This window comes from Somniosus microcephalus, chromosome 17 (assembly GCF_052327205.1).
Source record: "Somniosus microcephalus isolate GS21.2 chromosome 17, FLI_Smic_1.0, whole genome shotgun sequence".
In the NCBI taxonomy this organism is placed as follows: Eukaryota; Metazoa; Chordata; class Chondrichthyes; order Squaliformes; family Somniosidae; genus Somniosus; species Somniosus microcephalus.
This window is the reverse complement of record NC_141003.1, coordinates 6,551,112-6,568,369: the sequence shown is the minus strand read 5'-3', so window position 1 is coordinate 6,568,369 and position 17,258 is coordinate 6,551,112. Positions and strand designations below refer to the sequence as shown.

The following is a 17,258-nucleotide window of genomic DNA, read 5'->3' as shown; positions in this document are numbered from 1 at the left end:
TAACTGAATTTAAATTCCCCGGCTGCCATGGTGGGATTTGAACTCGCGTCTCCGGATCATTAGTCCAGGCCTCTGGATTACTAGTCCAGTGAGATAACCACAATGCTACCGTTTCCGTTAAGACTATTATTTCTGGACCCCAAGTCCCTTTATTCATCTAGCTCCCTAGCACTTCCGTTCAGATTATACTCCTGCCATTATTGCATCTTAAAAGTCCCATCTCGCACACTTGCACTGTTCTTGGTGTATGTGACTTTTTCCCACCATTGCCTTTGCTAACTGAAGCTCTTGGTAACCTATCCCATTGCAGTACTTGTGCTCTTAGCCACTGAGGTGTGAATTTTACGATTCCTCAGTGCATACTAATGCTTTAACACTTTCGATCCCAGACATAATAGCCCAGAAATTCCGTTCGCAGCCCTCCCGCGGGCAGAGGGCTGCGATTTGGAAAAATCTCCGCCTGGACTGGAGGGCTCCCGGGAGGCGCAGAATTCCGTTGCTGTGCCTCTTCAAACTGCCGGTGTGCAGGGCCCGCGTATCCCAGAGGCGCAGGTAGTTCGCAGCGTCCCTGGGATCACGTGGGCCATGGGGGGCCAATCAGAGCAGGGAATCTCCATTCATAGATTTGACAGGAAGACCTGTGCTTATGGTGGGAATATATTGGCACTAGGAGTGTTGTGGGCCCAGGGGCCAAGGCAGGATTTTTTGGTGCTGGGTCCTGGGCTTAGTTAGGGTTGGGATGGTGGGCAGAGTTCCTGACTACTGGAGATCCTGTTGGTGCTCTTTCATGGCCAGTGGATGGGTTGCTGTGCTTAGGCAGTAGCGTGGGTTGAGTGGGTCTCCAAGGATGGGCCCCAAACTGTCTGGTATTTCAATTCCAGCCAGAGGCCAAATATGACTCGTTCCAATCAGCAGATGTGTTTCGGGGAAAAGGCTGACCGTTGAGCTGAAAGAATTTCAAAGCAACCAAGCAGGCTGTGAATGCAAGAGATTCATTTGAGGAATCCTTCTCAATGGAACCAGATTGCAAATTGTTTCAGCTGAATGACCACCAGCCAGCTAGCTAGTGATTGTTCTGGAGGCGGCGGGATTGCTGATCTTTCATGCAATGTAACGCTTTCTCAAAGTCTGCAGTAAGTTGTTGTTTGAGTTGGGGAGTTCCTCACTAAATATACGAGCAAGAAAGCTGAGGAAATTTTATATCTGGAATGTGGTGAAAACTAAGCTGGTTGGGGTTGGAACCACAGCTCCCAGCTTGCCTTCTGATCTGTCAAACATTGCAGAACCCAAAGAATGGATTGCATGTACAGGATGGTGTGCTGTCATTTGAAACGTTAGTGTTAAGAGTTACATTTTTATTAAGTACATATTTCCATTAAGTTTACCGCTGGGGCTGCTGTTGATGACTTACCTCGAGTGATCTGGCTGTCTGGGCTTTTGGTGAAATAACTCTTTGGGCAACAACACTTCTTTTACGCTGAAGAATTGCATCAAATGCTGATCTTGTCTCTGATGTGACCACGTCCCTCTTTAGACTTCGGAACCTGATTGGTGGGGCAATAAAAATAGACTTTAGATCTGATTTTCAGCCAATCGGGAGCCAGTTTTTATGATGGGGGTCCTTCCTCTGCACCCTAAAGACAGAGGGAAAAAAAGTTACAGAATTGTGGGAATTGGCTTTACTATTACAAATTTTAAAACATTAATTAATAGAGTAGCTTATGGGAAAAGAAAAAGCTTGCATTTATATAGAGCTTAATAATCACTTCTCTCGGATCGTCCCAAAAGTGCTTCATGTACAGTACATGAATTACTTTGAAGTGTAGTCATTACTCTGCAGGCAAATGTGGCAGCCATCTTTTTGTGCACAGCAATGAGGTGAATGACCAATTTATCTATTGCTGCAGGTATTGGCTGAGGGAATCGCATTGGCTGACATACTGGGAGATTTAATAGATCTCTTCAAAATGAAGGAGAAACTGTTTCCACTGGCAGGAGGGCACAGATTTTTTGGAGGTTCTGGAGCTAGGGTTATCTTAAATTACTTTTTTAAAAAGTAGTTAAAACTAGTAGAGCGAGAATAGTGGAAGGAAACAATCCAGATACACAGGAGTAGTGAACTGTCAGTTCCACTGGATCGTGTGCCAGCATGGAAGCTGGGTGAGCAGAGGATCTGGTTCTGATTGCTGGAAAGGTGGTGTGCGAGAGGTGATCTTGCGGGGGTGTGGAATTTACTTCCCGGGTTAGTGGTTGAGGCACAAACTAAGTCAGCATTCAAGATTAGATTGGAGAGGTGGATGAAAGTAAAGGGATATGGGAACAGTGTGTATAAATGTGATTATTTGCACATGTGAAGGTTAAACAGCGACAATGGCCTGTTTCTGTGTTGTGACCTCTATGTATTTTTGTGTATGTGTGTGTCAATGAGTGTTGACAGACTATTTGGCATTGAAGCCACTTCAACCAATCCTGATGTCCTTGCTCAAACTCTGTACATGCACTTTCTACCAGTCACTGGTGTCAGAACTCTGGCTGACTATTCGATCATCCCAGAGACCATTTTCATCCGTGTCCCATAATAGTCATAGAGCTATACAGCACAGAAAGAGGCCCTTCGGCTCATCGTGTCCGCGCCGGCCTTCAAGCCCTGTCTATTCTAATCCCATTTTCCAGCACTTGGTCCATAGCCTTGTGTGCTATGGCGTTTCAAGTGCTCATCTAAATGTTTCTTGAATGTTGAGGGTTCCTGCCTCTACCACCCTTTCAGGCAGTGAGTTCCAGATTCCAACCGCCCTCTGGGTGAAAAAGTTTTTCCTCAAATCCCCTCTAAACCTCCTGCCCCTTACCTTGAATCTATGCCCCCTTGTCATTGACCCCCCTACTAAGGGGAAAAGTTCCTTTCTATCTACCCTATCTACGCCCCATATAATTTTGTGCACCTCAATCAGGTCCCCCCTCAGCCTTCTCTGCTCTAAGGAAAACAACCCCAGCCTGTCCAGTCTCTCGTCATAGCTGAAACGCTCCAGCCCAGGTAACATCCTGGTGAATCTCCTCTGCACCCTCTCCAATGCAATCACATCCCTCCTATAGTGTGGTGACCAGAACTGCACACCGTATTCCAGCTGTGGTCTAACCAGCGTTTTGTACAGCTCCATCATAACCTCCCTGCTCTTGCCTTCATTAGCTGAGGCATATAATATAAGTATCCCATATGCCTTTTTAACTACCTTATCCTGCTGCCTTCAGGGATCTATGTACATGCACACCAAGGTCCCTCTGATCCTCTGTCCTTCCTAGGATCCTACCATTCATAGTGTATTCCCTTGCCTTGTTAGTCCTCCCAAAATGCATCACCTCACACTTTTCAGGGTTAAATTCCATTTGCCACTGTTCTGCCCATCTAACCATCCCATCTATATCGTCCTGTAGCCTGAGGCTTCCCTCCTCACTATTTACCACTCCACCAATTTTCGTGTCATCTGCGAACTTACTGATCACACCTCCTACATTCATATCTAAATCATTAATGTACACTACAAACAGCAAAGGACCCAGCACCGACCCATGCAGTACACCACTTGACACAGGCTTCCAGTCACAAAAACAACCTTCGACCATAGAAACATAGAAGATAGGAGTAGGCCATTTGGCCCCTCGAGCCTGTTCCGCCATTTAATGAGATCATGGCTGACCAAATTCAGTACCCTGTCCCTGCTTTCTCCCCATATCCCTTGATCCCTTTAGCCTTAAGAAATATATCTAACTCCTTCTTGAATATATTTAATAAGTTGGCCTCAACTGCCTTCTGTGGTAGAGAATTCCACAGGTTCACCACTCTCTGGGTGAAGAAATTCCTCCTCATCTCTATCCTAAATGGCTTACCCCTTATGCTTAGACTGTGACCCCTGGTTCTGGACTCCCCCGCCATCGGGAACATCCTTCCTGCATCTAGTCTGTCTAGTCCTGTTAGAATTTTATAAGTTTCAATGAGATCCCCTCTCATTCTTCTAAACTCTAGCGAATATAAGCCTAATCGACCCAATCTCTCCTCATACGTCATTCCTGCCATCCCAGGTATCAGTCTGGTGAATCTTCGCTGCACTCCCTCCATGGCAAGAACATCCTTCCTCAGATAAGGCGACCAAAACTGCACACAATACTCGAGGTGTGGTCTCACCAAGGCCCTGTACAACTGCAGCAAGACATCCTTGTTTCTGTACTCGAACCCTCTCGCTACGAAGGCCAACATACCATTTGCCTTCTTAACCACCTGCTGCACCTGCATGCTTACCTTCAGCGACTGGTGCACAAGGACACCCAGGTTTCGTTGCACTTCCCCTTCTCCCAATCTACTGCCGTTCAGATAATAATCTGCCTTCCTGTTTTTGCCACCAAAGTGGATAACCTCGCATTTATCCACATTATACCCAATCACCCAACCTGTCCAAATCATACTGGAGTTTCTCTGCATCCTTCTCACAGCACACACGCCCACCCAGCTTTGTGTCGTCTGCAAACTTGGAGATATTGCATTTAGTTCCCTCGTCTAGATCATTAATATATATTGTGAATAGCTGGGGTCCTAGGACCGATCCCTGCGGTACCCCACTAGTCACTGCCTGCCACTCGGGAAAAGAGCCGTTTATTCCAACTCTTTGCTTCCTGTCTGCCAACCAGTCTTGCCCCAATCCCATGTGCCTTAACTTTACACGCTAATCTCTTATGCGGGACCTTATCGAAAGCCTTCTGAAAGTCCAAATACACCACATCCACTGGTTCTCCCTTATCTATTCTACCAGTTACATCCTCAAAAAATTCCAGTAGATTAGTCAAGCATGATTTACCTTTTGTAAATCCATGTTGACTTTGTTCGATCCTGTCACTGTTTTTACATCTTTTATAATGGATTCTAGCATTTTCCCCACTATGGATAAACCAGGGACTTACAGGCCAGTGAGCCTAACATCAGTGGTAGGGAAATTATTGGAAAAAATTCTGAGGGACAGAATTAGTCTCCACTTGGAGAGACAGGGATAGTCAGCATGGCTTTGTCAGGGGGAGATCATGTCTGACCAATTTGATTGAATTTTTCGAGGGGGTGACTAGGTGTGTGGATGAGGGTAGTCCAGGTGATGTAGTCTACATGGACTTCAGTAAGGCTTTTGAGAAAGTCCCACATGGGAGACTGGTCAAGAAGGTAAGAGCCCATGGGATCCAGGACAAATTGGCTTAGTGGCAGGAGGCAGATGGTGATGGTTAGAATAAACGGGTCTTTTTCCGAGTGGCAGGCAGTGACTAGTGGGGTACCGCAGGGATCGGTGCTCGGGGCCCCAGCTATTCACAATATATATTAATGATCTAGACGAGGGAACTCGATGTAATATCTCCAAGTTTGCAGACAACACAAAGCTGGGTGGGCGTGTGTGCTGTGAGGAGGATGCAGAGAAACTCCAGTATGATTTGGACAGGTTGGGTGATTGGGCTGGTGCAGTATAATGTGGATAAATGCGAGGTTATCCACTTTGGTGGCAAAAACAGGAAGACAGATTATTATCTGAACGGCAATAGATTGGGAGAAGGGGAAGTGCAACGAGACCTGGGCGTCCTTGTGCACCAGTCGCTGAAGGTAAACATGCAGGTGCAGCAGGCGGTTAAGAAGGCAAATGGTATGTTGGCCTTCGTAGCAAGAGGGTTCGAGTACAAGAACAAGGATGTCTTGCTGCAGTTGTACAGGGCCTTGGTGAGACCACACCTTGAGTATTGTGTGCAGTTTTGGTCGCCTTATCTGAGGAAGGATGTTCTTGCCATGGAGTGAGTGCAGCGAAGATTCACCAGACTGATACCTGGGATGGCAGGAATGATGTATGAGGAGAGATTGGGTCGATTGGGCTTATATTCGCTGGAGTTTAGAAGAATGAGAGGGGATCTCATTGAAACTTATAAAATTCTAACAGGACTGGACAGACTGGATGCAGGAAGGATGTTCCCGATGGCTGGGGTGTCTAGAACCAGGGGTCACAGTCTAAGGATAAGGGGTAAGCCATTTAGGACAGAGATGAGGAGGAATTTCTTCACCCAGAGAGTGGTGAACCTGTGGAATTCTCTACCACAGAAGGCGGTGGAGGCCAATTCATTAAATATATTCAAGAAGGAGTTGGATATATTTCTTAAGGCTAAAGGGATATGGGGAGAAGGCAGGGACAGGGTACTGAATTTGGATTATCAGCCATGATCTCATTGAATGGCGGAGCAGGCTCGAGGGGCCGAATGGCCTACTCCTGCTCCTATCTTCTATGTTTCTGTTTTTATCCCTACTACCCTTCTTGAACAATGGTACCACATTAGCTGTTCTCCAGTCCTCTGGCACCTCCCCTGTGGCCAGAGAGGTTCTGAAAATTTGTGTCAAAGCCCCTGCAATCTCCTCCCTTGCCTCACACAGCAGCCTGGGGTACATCCCGCCAGGGCCTGGGGATTTATCCACTTTTAAGCCCGCTAAAACCGCTAGTACCTCCTCCCCCTCAATACTAATTTGTTAAAGTATATCACAATCCCCCTGCCTGATTTCTGTGCCTACATCATCCTTCTTCATAGTGAACACAGATGCAAAATATTCACTTAAAACCTCACCTACATCTTCTGGCTCTGCACACAGATTGCCACTTTGGTCCCTAATGGGCCCTACTCTTTCCCTGGTTATTCTCTTGCCCTTAATATACTTATAAAACACCGTGGGATTTTCCTTTATTTTGCCCGCCAGTGTTTTTTCATGCCCCCTCTTCGCTCTCCTAATTTATTTTTTAAGTACCCCTCTGCACTTTCTATACTGCTCTAGGGCTTCCACTGTTTTTAGTCCTTTGTATCTGCCAAAAGCCTCCCTTTTTTCCTAATCCATTCTTGACATGCAGGGTACCCTGGGCTTGTTGGTCCCACCCTTGACCTTTATGGGAACATGTTGAGGTTGTACTCTCTCTATTTCCTTTCTGAAAGACTCCCATTGTTCTGATGTGGATTTTCCTACAAGTAGCTGATCCCGGTCCATTTTGGCCAGATCCTACCATACCATATTAAAATCGGCCTTCCCCTAATTTAGAACCTTTATTTCTGGTCCATCTTTGTCCTTTTCCATGACTACCTTAAATCTCACCGAATTTTGGTCACTGTCACCAAAATGCTCTCCTACTGACACTTCTACCACTTGCCCGGCTACATTCCCTAGAATTAGGCCCAGTACCACCCCATCTTTTGTAGGACTTTCTACATGCTGGCTCAAAAAGCTCTCCTGGATGCACTTTAAGAATTCCGCACCCCCTAAGCCTTTCACACTCTGACCATCCCAGTTAATATTGGGGAGGTTGAAATCCCCTACTATTATTACCCTATTATTTCTACACTTCTCTGAGATTTGCCTGCGTATCTGTTCCTCTATCTCCCCCTGACTGTTTGCTCAGTGTGTACAATAGGCCCCCAAAGTGCTTGCCCCCTTTTTGTTTTTAAGTTCTACCCATATGACCTCATTAGAGGAACCTGCTAAGATATCATCGCTCCTTAAAGCAGTAATTGACTCCTTAATCAATATTGCGACACCCCCTCCTCTTTTCACAGAAACCCCACAGTGCAGATAGAGGCCATTCGGCCCATCGAGCCTGCACCGACACATATCCCACCCGATCCCCGTAACCCCTACACCAACACATATCCCACCCTATCCCCGTAACCCCACGTATGTAATCCCCCTAACACTAAGGGTCAATTTATCATAGCCAATCAACCTAACCCGCACATCTTTGGACTGTGGGAGGAAACCGGAGCACCCGGAGGAAACCCACGCAAACACAGGGAGAATGTGCAAACTACACACAGACAGTCACCCGAGGCCAGATTCGAACCCGGGTCCCTGGCGCTGTGAGGCAACAGTGCTAACCACTATGCCACCCCCCTCTGTCTTGCATGAAGATTCTATACCCCGGAATATTGAGCTGCCAGTCCTGCCCCCCTCCGTCAACCATGTCTCTGTGATAGCAACAATATCATACTCCCATGTACTCATCAACACCTTCAATTCATCTACCTTACTCGCAAGACTCCTTGCATTAAAATAAATGCCACCCAGCCTTGCCATACTCCCTTGCGCCGTTACAGTTTTGCTCTGCCTTCCAGGCTGACTTGTTTTTTCCTCTATATTTGGCTGTGCATCAGCCCCTACTATAGCTCCACTCTGTATCCCATCCCCTTGCCAAGTTAGTTTTAAACCCCCCCCCCCCCCCCTCCCCAACAATACTAGCAAACCTCCCGCAAGGATGTTGGTCCCGTTCCGGTTCAGGTGCAACCCTGCCGACTTGTACAGGTCCCACCTTCCCCAGAAGCAGACCCAGTGATCCAGGAAACTAAAGCCCTCCCTCTTGCACCAACTCTTTAGCCATGCATTCATCTGCTCTATTCTCCTATTCCTATACTCACTAACACGTGGCACTGGGCGTAATCCAGAGATTACAGCCTTTGAGGTCCTGCTTTTTAATCTGCTACCTAGCTCCCTAAATTCTTGTTGCAGGACCTCATCCCTCTTTCTACCCATGTTGTTGGTACCAAAGTGAACCATGACCTCTGACTGTTCGCCCTCCCCCTTCAGAATGCCCTACAGCCGCTCAGTGACTTCCTTGACCCTGGCACCAGGGAGGCAACATACCATCCTGGAGTTATGCCTGCGGCCACAGAAACGTCTATCTGTTCCCCTTACGATAGAATCCCCTATCACTATTGCTCTCCCACTCTTTTTCCTCCCCTCCTGGGCAGCTGAGCCACTCATAGTGCCACGGACTTGGCTCTTGCTGCATTCCCCTGAGAAACCATCTCCCCCAGCAGTATCCAAAACAGAAAATCTGTTGGTGAGGGAGATGGACCCAGGGGACTCTTGCACTACCTTCCTAGTTCTTTTACTCTGTCTGGCGGTCACCCATTTCCTATCTGCCTGTGCACTCTTTAGCTGCGGTGTGACCACGTGCTACCCACGAAGATCTCAGCTTCGCGGATGCTCCACAGTGACTCCAGCCGCAGCTCCAGCTTCGAAACGCGGATTTCGAGTAGCTGCAGCTGGAGACACTTCCTGCACACGTGTTCGCCCTGGACACCTAAAGTGTCCCTGACTTCCCACATAGCACAGGAGGAGCATTCCACGCAGCCGAGCTGCCCTGCCATGTCCTGCCCTTAATTTACTCCCTTTACTTCCTTAATATTCTTTAATTTAAAAAACACTAGGGACCTTACTTCCCTTTAAACACTACTTACTCTAAACTAGAGACCTTACTTTGACTTTAACGACTGGACTGTAGAAGTACTCACCAGGTCCTACTTGCCAATCAGCTCCTTCCCTGGTTGTGACGTCACTTTAGCGGTTTCGCAGTTGTTGTTTGACTGCTCCCGCTCTTGGACTCTTTCCTTGGTGTACAGTAAGAACCAATTCCTACAGGGTGAAAAGTTAGGAAAAACAAAGGCGAAGCAAGGGAGCTCCTCCTTCCACCCCTCACCTAACTCGCAGCACTCTGTTTAAACCGCACTCCGTCTCTGCGCTCAGTCTCCACCCAGGGCCGCGCTCGCTGCTAAATGGGAGGAAAGCAGAAAAGTGGGCGAAGACTGGTGTTGCCGGATCACCACCTGTTTTGTGGCCAGGCAGTGGAAGCTCCTGCAGAAACGGGCATGAGCTACAATAAATATTCTACTGTGGCAGGAGTGACATCACTTTGGTGTTCCCATCATATTCCAACCTTTACGCTGGAGGGCCAAATCTTCATATTCCACCTTTACAAAATGGGCACCTGAGGTTGCTGGACTACGCCTTTCAATACACAGGTATTTAAAGGGACAGCCAGCAACTTTTGGGTGTGATTTTAAACCAACGTTTTAGCACACAAGGTGCCCAGCCACCCTTTAACACCAGCAGAGATGAACTTAACATCACTGGTCCAAGGAATTCCGTGTGGGTGGGCTCTGATTCACCTGGGTGGAAGTGCTGCTGCAATCTGACCTCCGTCCAGACTGCTGTACAAACATGGTGCAGCCAATGGCTGGTTTATTGCAGGCATGATGTACTGCTATCCTATGGGGCGGGTATCCTGGAGTGCCAAGAAGACCAAACTCTTCTCGCACACAACTTGGGCAGCATAACATTCGCTTTGCCAGTCATAAAGCCCCATTACTTGTGCCCAGAGTGTGTATGGTGCCTCCCCATTGGGTTTCCTTTTTGCATGTCTCTTCTTTGAATCAATTCCCCGTTCAGGCTCGTCAATCAGGTTGAATTGCCTTTTGAACCGTTCTAAAAGCTGTAATAATTCCCCCCTTCTCTCTTTCTCTTCCCCCCACCCCCCCCCAAAAAAACCCAGCATGGGTTATAATTAAGTGATTATTGCTGGGGCTATTTGTCCACCTAATTTGCTGTGTATTTTAGATGTTATGGTATAAGCATAGACAAACTTACACCTGTATATATGTGGGGTAAAATCTCATTCACTTCATGATTGACATTTTATGATTGATTGAATAGTTGGAATATTAGTGCCTTGCCTTTGATGGACCTTTTCATGTACTTGGTGATAAAGGAATATTGGAAAGGAATGTAATGTATTTTATTGCATTTGCCTGTCCCAGCTACTTCTGTTCAATGATACCTTTCATGACTTTCTCTTTCATAAGAACATAAGAAGTAGGAGCAGGAGTAGGCTGATCCGAACCTAGACTCACGTCCACTTCCCTGCCCTCTCCCCGTAACCCCTAATTCCCTTATCTGCTAGGACAATGTCTATCTCCATTTTAAATTTATTTAATGTTGCAGCTTCCACAGCTCTCTGAGGTAGCAAATTCCATAGATTCACCACCCTCTAAGTGAAGAAGTTTCTCCTCATCTCAGTTTTGAAAGGGCAGCCCCTTATTCTAAGATTATGCCCCCTAGTTCTAGTCTCACCCACCGGTGGAAACATCCTCACCGCACCCACCCGATCAAGCCCCCTCACAATCTTATATGTTTCGATAAGATCGCCTCTCGTTCTTCTGAACTCCAATGAATAGAGGCTCAACCTGTGCAGGGATATTTCAATGAACAGGCCTTGTCTTCCACCCTGGGCTTGCATTGCAGTTGTAGTAATGGGGGAGTCCATGAAAAGTTGTAAGAAAACCTGTACTACTGCTCGGAGACTTCCCTGCTGCTTAAGGGTGCAAGCTTGATGTCAAGCATAGGCCTAATCTTGTTGTGCGTTTAGGAGGAGAAGATGTAAAAAAGGGAGCAGAAATAAAGAATGCAGCAGAGGAAGAAAGCATATATTACTGTGGTACTCCAGCAAGATACAATGCAGTTCAAAACTCATTTAATCATGCATTACCCAAAAGTGATTTCAATTTAATTACACATTTGAATTAATTTGAACTAATGTAATATTAATTTTCCCCTCCCTGTTTTAAAAGTAATTTTTCTTCCACTCTTTAGGCATGCTGAAAAACAGCAAGTAATTGTGAGTCATCAGTACCGCTTTTGAATACAGTAGCATTTATACTTCTGTAAAAGCTGAGAGCATTGTGAGGACAAGTAGCAGGTAAGCTTTTACGCCACTTTGAAAGTGGCATTAGGTCATTTGAGTTTACACTTTCATCACTATACTGGTGTGGCTATTAAAGCTATAAACCAATATAATGTGTGCAAACATGTTGCATTTATATTGTCATTTGGACTCCATACTGCAAACCATAGGGGCAGAGTTTTGCGGCTTCATGTTTATACCATTGGCTCTCAGCAGTGAAGTACTTTGGGAGGGAGTATACTTTTTTGCATACATAATACATTTCTGCTAATATTTTTTTGTACAGTCAAAAATCCACAACTACATTGTCAGCCTCTGAATTGGTCTTGACACAAAATGGAGACAGATAGAGTTGGGTTTACTTGAAAGCTGGGACCAATTTGGCGTGCAAAAATATATCGGTGATCAAAGGGTTGGTGTTGGGGGCAGATTTCTGATCCTATTCCATCTCCTGTTGTCACAAGTGTGTGTTCAAAGATCTTGGCGGTTGTGGTTACCATTTCGAAGATCACTTCAGATTTTTGTCCTTCTTGCAGTGATCATTTTATCTTAACTTGCACTTTAAATGTTCCCAGCTTATATACTGTAGTGGTTATGAAAAAATGTTTCTAATCTAACGATAAATCCCCAGGGCCTGATCATCTACATCTAGGGTACTTAAGGAAGTGGCCCTAGAAATAGTAGATGCATTGCTGATCATCATCCAACATTCGATGGAATCTGGAACAATACCCATGGATTGGAAGGTAGCTAATGTTATCCCACTATTCAAAAAAGGTGGTAGAGAGAAAACGGGGAATTACAGACATCGGTAGTGGGGAAAATGCTAGAGTCCATTATAAAAGATGTAATAGCAGATCACTTGGAAAACAGTGACAGGATCGGACAAAGTCAACATGGATTTACAAAAGGTAAATCGTGCTTGACTAATCTACTGGAATTTTTTGAGGATGTAACTAGTAAAATAGATAAAGGAGAACCAGTGGATGTGGTGTATTTGGACTTTCAGAAGGCTTTCGATAAGGTCCCACATAAGAGATTAGCGTATAAAGTTAAGGCACATGGGATTGGGGGGCAAGGTATTGACTTGGGTAGAGAACTGGTTGGCAGATAGAAAGCAAAGAGTTGGAATAAACGGGTCTTTTTCCGAGTGGCAGGCAGTGACTAGTGGGGTACCGCAGGGATCGGTCCTTGGACCCCAGCTATTCACAATATATATTAATGATCTAGACGAGGGAACTAGATGTAATATCTCCAAATTTGCAGATGACACAAAGCTGGGTGGGCGTGTGTGCTGTGAGGAGGATGCCAAGAAACTACAGGATGATTTGGACAGGTTGGGTGATTGGGCAGAAGCATGGCAGATGCAATATAACGTGGATAAATGTGAGGTTATCCACTTTGGTGGCAAAAACAGGAAGGCAGATTATTATCTGAATGGCAATAGATTGGGAGAAGGGGAAGTGCAACGAGACCTGGGTATCCTTGTGCACCAGTCGCTGAAGGTAGGCATGCAGGTGCAGCAGGCGGTTAAGAAGGCAAATGGTATGTTGGCCTTCATAGCAAGAGGGTTTGAGTACAAGAACAAGGATGCCTTGCTGCAGTTGTACAGCGTCTTGGTGAGACCACACCTTGAGTATTGTGTGCAGTTTTGATCGCCTTATCTGAGGAAGGATATTCTTGCCATGGAAGGAGTTCAGCGAAGATTCACCAGGCTGATACCTGGGATGGCAGGAATGACGTATGAGGAGAGATTGGGTCGATTGGGCTTGTACTCGCTGGAGTTTGGAAGAATGAGAGGGGATCTCATTGAAACTTATAAAATTCTGGCAGGACTGGACAGACTAGATGCAGGGAGGATGTTCCCGATGGTCGGGGAGTCCAGAACCAGGAGTCACAGTCTAAAGATAAGGGGTAGGCCTTTTAGGACCGAAATGAGGAATTTCTTCACCCAGAGAGTGGTGAACCTGTGGAATTCTCTACCACAGAAGGCAGTTGAGGCCAATTCATTAAATATATTCAAGAAGGAGTTGGATATATTTCTTAAGGCTAAAGGATCAAGGGGTATGGGGAGAAAGCAGGTACCGGGTACTGAACTTAGATGATCAGCCATGAGCGCATTGAATGCTCGAGGGGCCGAATGGCCTACTCCTGCTCATATCTTCTGTGTTTCTATCCAGTTACCTAATGTATCAGATTCTGCTATTTAGAGAATGTTTTGATTGATTTGAAGGTTTGAACGTTCACAATGTATTTCCATTCTCTTGGCACGGTGGTAGAAAATGATAGCTAGGAAACTGATGTAAAATTTAATTGGTGGGCATTTAAACCCTTTCCCCCCACATTTAGCCTAATTTTAATGTCATTTACAGTGCCACTGTAGGATCTTTCAAATTCTGGAGTATATTCTAGTAACCACGAGTATAGAAGTTCCAATCATTTATGAAAAAGACACGAGTTGAATCAGTGATGTACCGAATATGTGTACAGAGATTATTTACTGTTGAAAAGATTTCTGCTTTGACCTTTAGTGTGATGTAAAACATACCAGTCACTTTTAAGGAAAATAGTATACTTCTGCTAATTGGATCTGAAGTTACTTCACCATCAGAGCTTCCCCCCACCCCTCAAAACAAAATACTTTACTTGTTGCAGGAAATCTGTGTCATCGGCAATGGGTTTTGAGGGATTGCAAATGGGAGGAGGAGGCATGCACCTGACCAGGAGCGATTTGAGTCTCCTCATTTTTCTCTGCAAAACGTCATACTGCTTACCTCCGCCAGTCTGTGAGAGCCTCAACAAGCTATTCCACAAGAAATCCTCATCCTTTTCAGCTCTGGGTGCCAATTGGGAGGCCTGTGAGCAGGAAAATATTAGTACTGGCTAAGAAACTTAATTTTATTAAATCTCTGGTGGGGCTTTCCCCACGCAGGAGTTGCTTCCCACCAGGCAGCTATGCTGAGCTTGACAACTGCTGCTTCACGATCAGGTGACTGAAGATAAACTTGTGGCAGGGTGACACTGTTGCATCGGGCCCCACTCTTCTTGCCAATGCTTCATTTAGTAGTCTGGAAAAAAATAATGAAACCTGCTGCCAACAGGGGAAGGTGTATTCAAGTGACAAGCAATGCTGGGACTCCAACCATCTATTTGGGAGGCAGATGATCTTCCAACAATGCTACTATACTGCTCCAAATTGTTTACATTTTTACCGTTTGGATGTTCGTATCCCTAATTTGGGGAAATCCAGAATGAGGGGGGGTGGGACAATCTTAATATTAGAGCTGGGCCATTCAGGGGTGAATTCAGGAAGCACTTTTTCCATTCAAAGGGTAGTGGAAATCTGCAAGACTCTCACCCAAAAAGGCTGTGGATGCTGGGCAATAGAAATTTTCAGTACTGAGATTGATAAATTTTTGTTAGGTAAGGGATGAATGGCTGAATGAATGAAGAGATGAGGGATATGCATCAAAGGCAGGTAGATGGAGTTGAGGTACAGATCAACCATGATCTAATTGAATGGTGGAACAGGTTTGAGGGGCTGAATGGCCTCCTGTTCCGATGGGGGTTTTTCTTTGCTAAACAGCTGCTTTATGTCCACTTCAGGTTCATATGCATCAAGTGTCTATGGCTGGAAGTCCACCGCTCTCCTTGGCTGAACAGGCTCAAGTAAAGCTCATCACAGTTACTGATGACTTAGTTCAGCAACTAGCTGAACATCAGGTATGGTTTATTGGTTACATCTATTTACTGAAAATGATTATAAAGTGCATGAATTCTATTACATGCACAGTAGTTGCAACTGCATTGTGTTGGGCCAACCAGATAAAATTTGAAAGATTTTTTTCAGTCTTTTTTAAAAGAGACTTGAATTCACCTTTTCCAAGATTTATGTTAGTTTTAGGAATCTTTGGTAGAAAAAACATTCAGCTATGTTATACCCTAATTCATGCTGCTTTCCCACACAATTTTAAGCTGGAGAAAATTTTACGGGCCAAATCAGCAGCCACTTAATCCTAAAGTGGATTCGCCGTATATTTTTCTCTTGATGGAACTCTGCAGAAAGAACTAGCTTATTTGCTAAATAAATTGTGATCCCAAACTTGGAATGTAAAAAGAGAAATGCACGCCAGATTCTGTCCTACACAAAACGTTGCAAGAGAACACCAGACTGAATGTGAAAATACACTGTTTATCTGTACACTTGTATGCAACTCTAAAACACGTACATCCTGTTTATAGGTACAATAACTTCAATACAAACTTCCCTTTGTATGTTTGTGTGTCCCAGTGCCTTTTGCATGCAACAAGAAATCCTCAGATTAACATTAAGTAGGCAACAGAAATTAAAATTGCAGGTACTCTAATATCCATGAACCCATAGTGTCTCTCTTTTATGGTCTGAAGCTTTGTCCCACTTTATTACTCTGTTTTCCTATCCAACCCCTCAAAACTATTCACCGCTTCACTCCCACTCTGATCTCTCTGTCCTCGGGCTATTGCATTGTTCCAATGAAGCTCAACGTAAGCTCGAGGAACAGCACCTCATCTTTCGATTGGCCACTTTGCAGCCTTCCGGACTCAACATTGAGTTCAACAATTTCAGATAATTATCCCTGCCCCCATTTTTCATGCAGTATGATTTTTGCCATTCCCATTTGCAACATTTTATCTTTCCTGCCTCTTACAAAAGTACAGGATGTTCTTTCTATTCCTTCCTCCCCTCCTAACCCCCCCCCCCCCCCCCACTGTCTCTGCACCTGCTTAATATCTGTTACATCTCCAGCTTTTTCCAGTTCTGATGAAGGGTCCCAGACCTGGAACGTTAACTCTGTTTCTCTCTCCACGGATGCTGCCTGGCCTGCTGAGTATTTCCAGCATTTTCTGTTGTTACCTCAAAACTATTGCTTTATCCAAATAACCAATGGGCTGTTTCGTCTTCATGCTTAGAGCCGCATTGGAAATCAACTCTGAGCGATGTTTCTCCAGCCTGTTGGTGAAACTGCAACATTCATTCTGCGAGACTTTTTCACCCAACAGCTGCCAAAAAAGAAAAAGCAGCTACTATCCTACCTTACTCCCTGCTTCTACCCAGATTGTTTTTCAAGCAGTTTTCATGAAATCCACTGTGGACGTGGAAAATGTTCCCCCTAAGGTGCGCAGCCGTGCACCAATCGCATAGGCCGCTCACCAGCCGCTGCCGCTGGAACAGATGCCACGCATACCACCCACACAACAAATTTAAAGGGCCTGCGCAGGGAAAAAAAATAGAGGCAACATTGGATGTGGATGGTTTTGGCCTAGTTGGAAAACGTAGTTTCTGGAAAAGCACAAAGCAGCATGCTGCAGACTAGTACCTGGGAATCTTTTTCCAGTTGCATGTGTTAGCTCCTTTTTGGAGCAACCTCGAAGGAGAAACCTGAAGGCTTGACAAGCTCGAGGGCAACATCCATCCTTTACCTTTACTGGCAGAGCTCCACAATTAATAAATGCACACATGGTTACATTCTGAAATTTTTGCCTATTTGGCCTAGAAGGGATTTCAGGTTCATTTCTTTTGCTATGAAATTAAATTTGTTTCACAAGGGGCTAACCCCTTGCGGGCACACAAGTTGCTCAGGATGTTGATTTGGGCCTCCAACTGGGGTACTGTGGTGTATGTAACCGTTCCACCTTTAAGAGAACTTTTTTAAGAGT

The 17,258-nt window shown here is 45.3% G+C and overlaps 1 protein-coding gene across 28 annotated transcripts in view; it reads left to right on the top strand.

Annotated features, from left to right (window-relative positions):
• Positions 1-17,258, top strand: part of nr2c1 (nuclear receptor subfamily 2, group C, member 1) — a 136,957-nt gene that overhangs the window by 80,384 nt on the left and 39,315 nt on the right. For 21 of the 28 annotated variants that reach the window (XM_086009866.1, XM_086009843.1, XM_086009848.1 and 18 more), the window contains one exon: positions 15,168-15,284. In XM_086009866.1, coding sequence (XP_085865992.1) covers positions 15,174-15,284 — 111 coding nt within the window. In that variant the 5' untranslated portion in view covers positions 15,168-15,173. Of the gene's footprint in view, positions 1-11,470; positions 11,577-12,214; positions 12,308-15,167; positions 15,285-17,258 lie in introns of those variants that run through there. The other 7 variants (XM_086009863.1, XM_086009859.1, XM_086009857.1 and 4 more) reach the window with 2 other exon arrangements.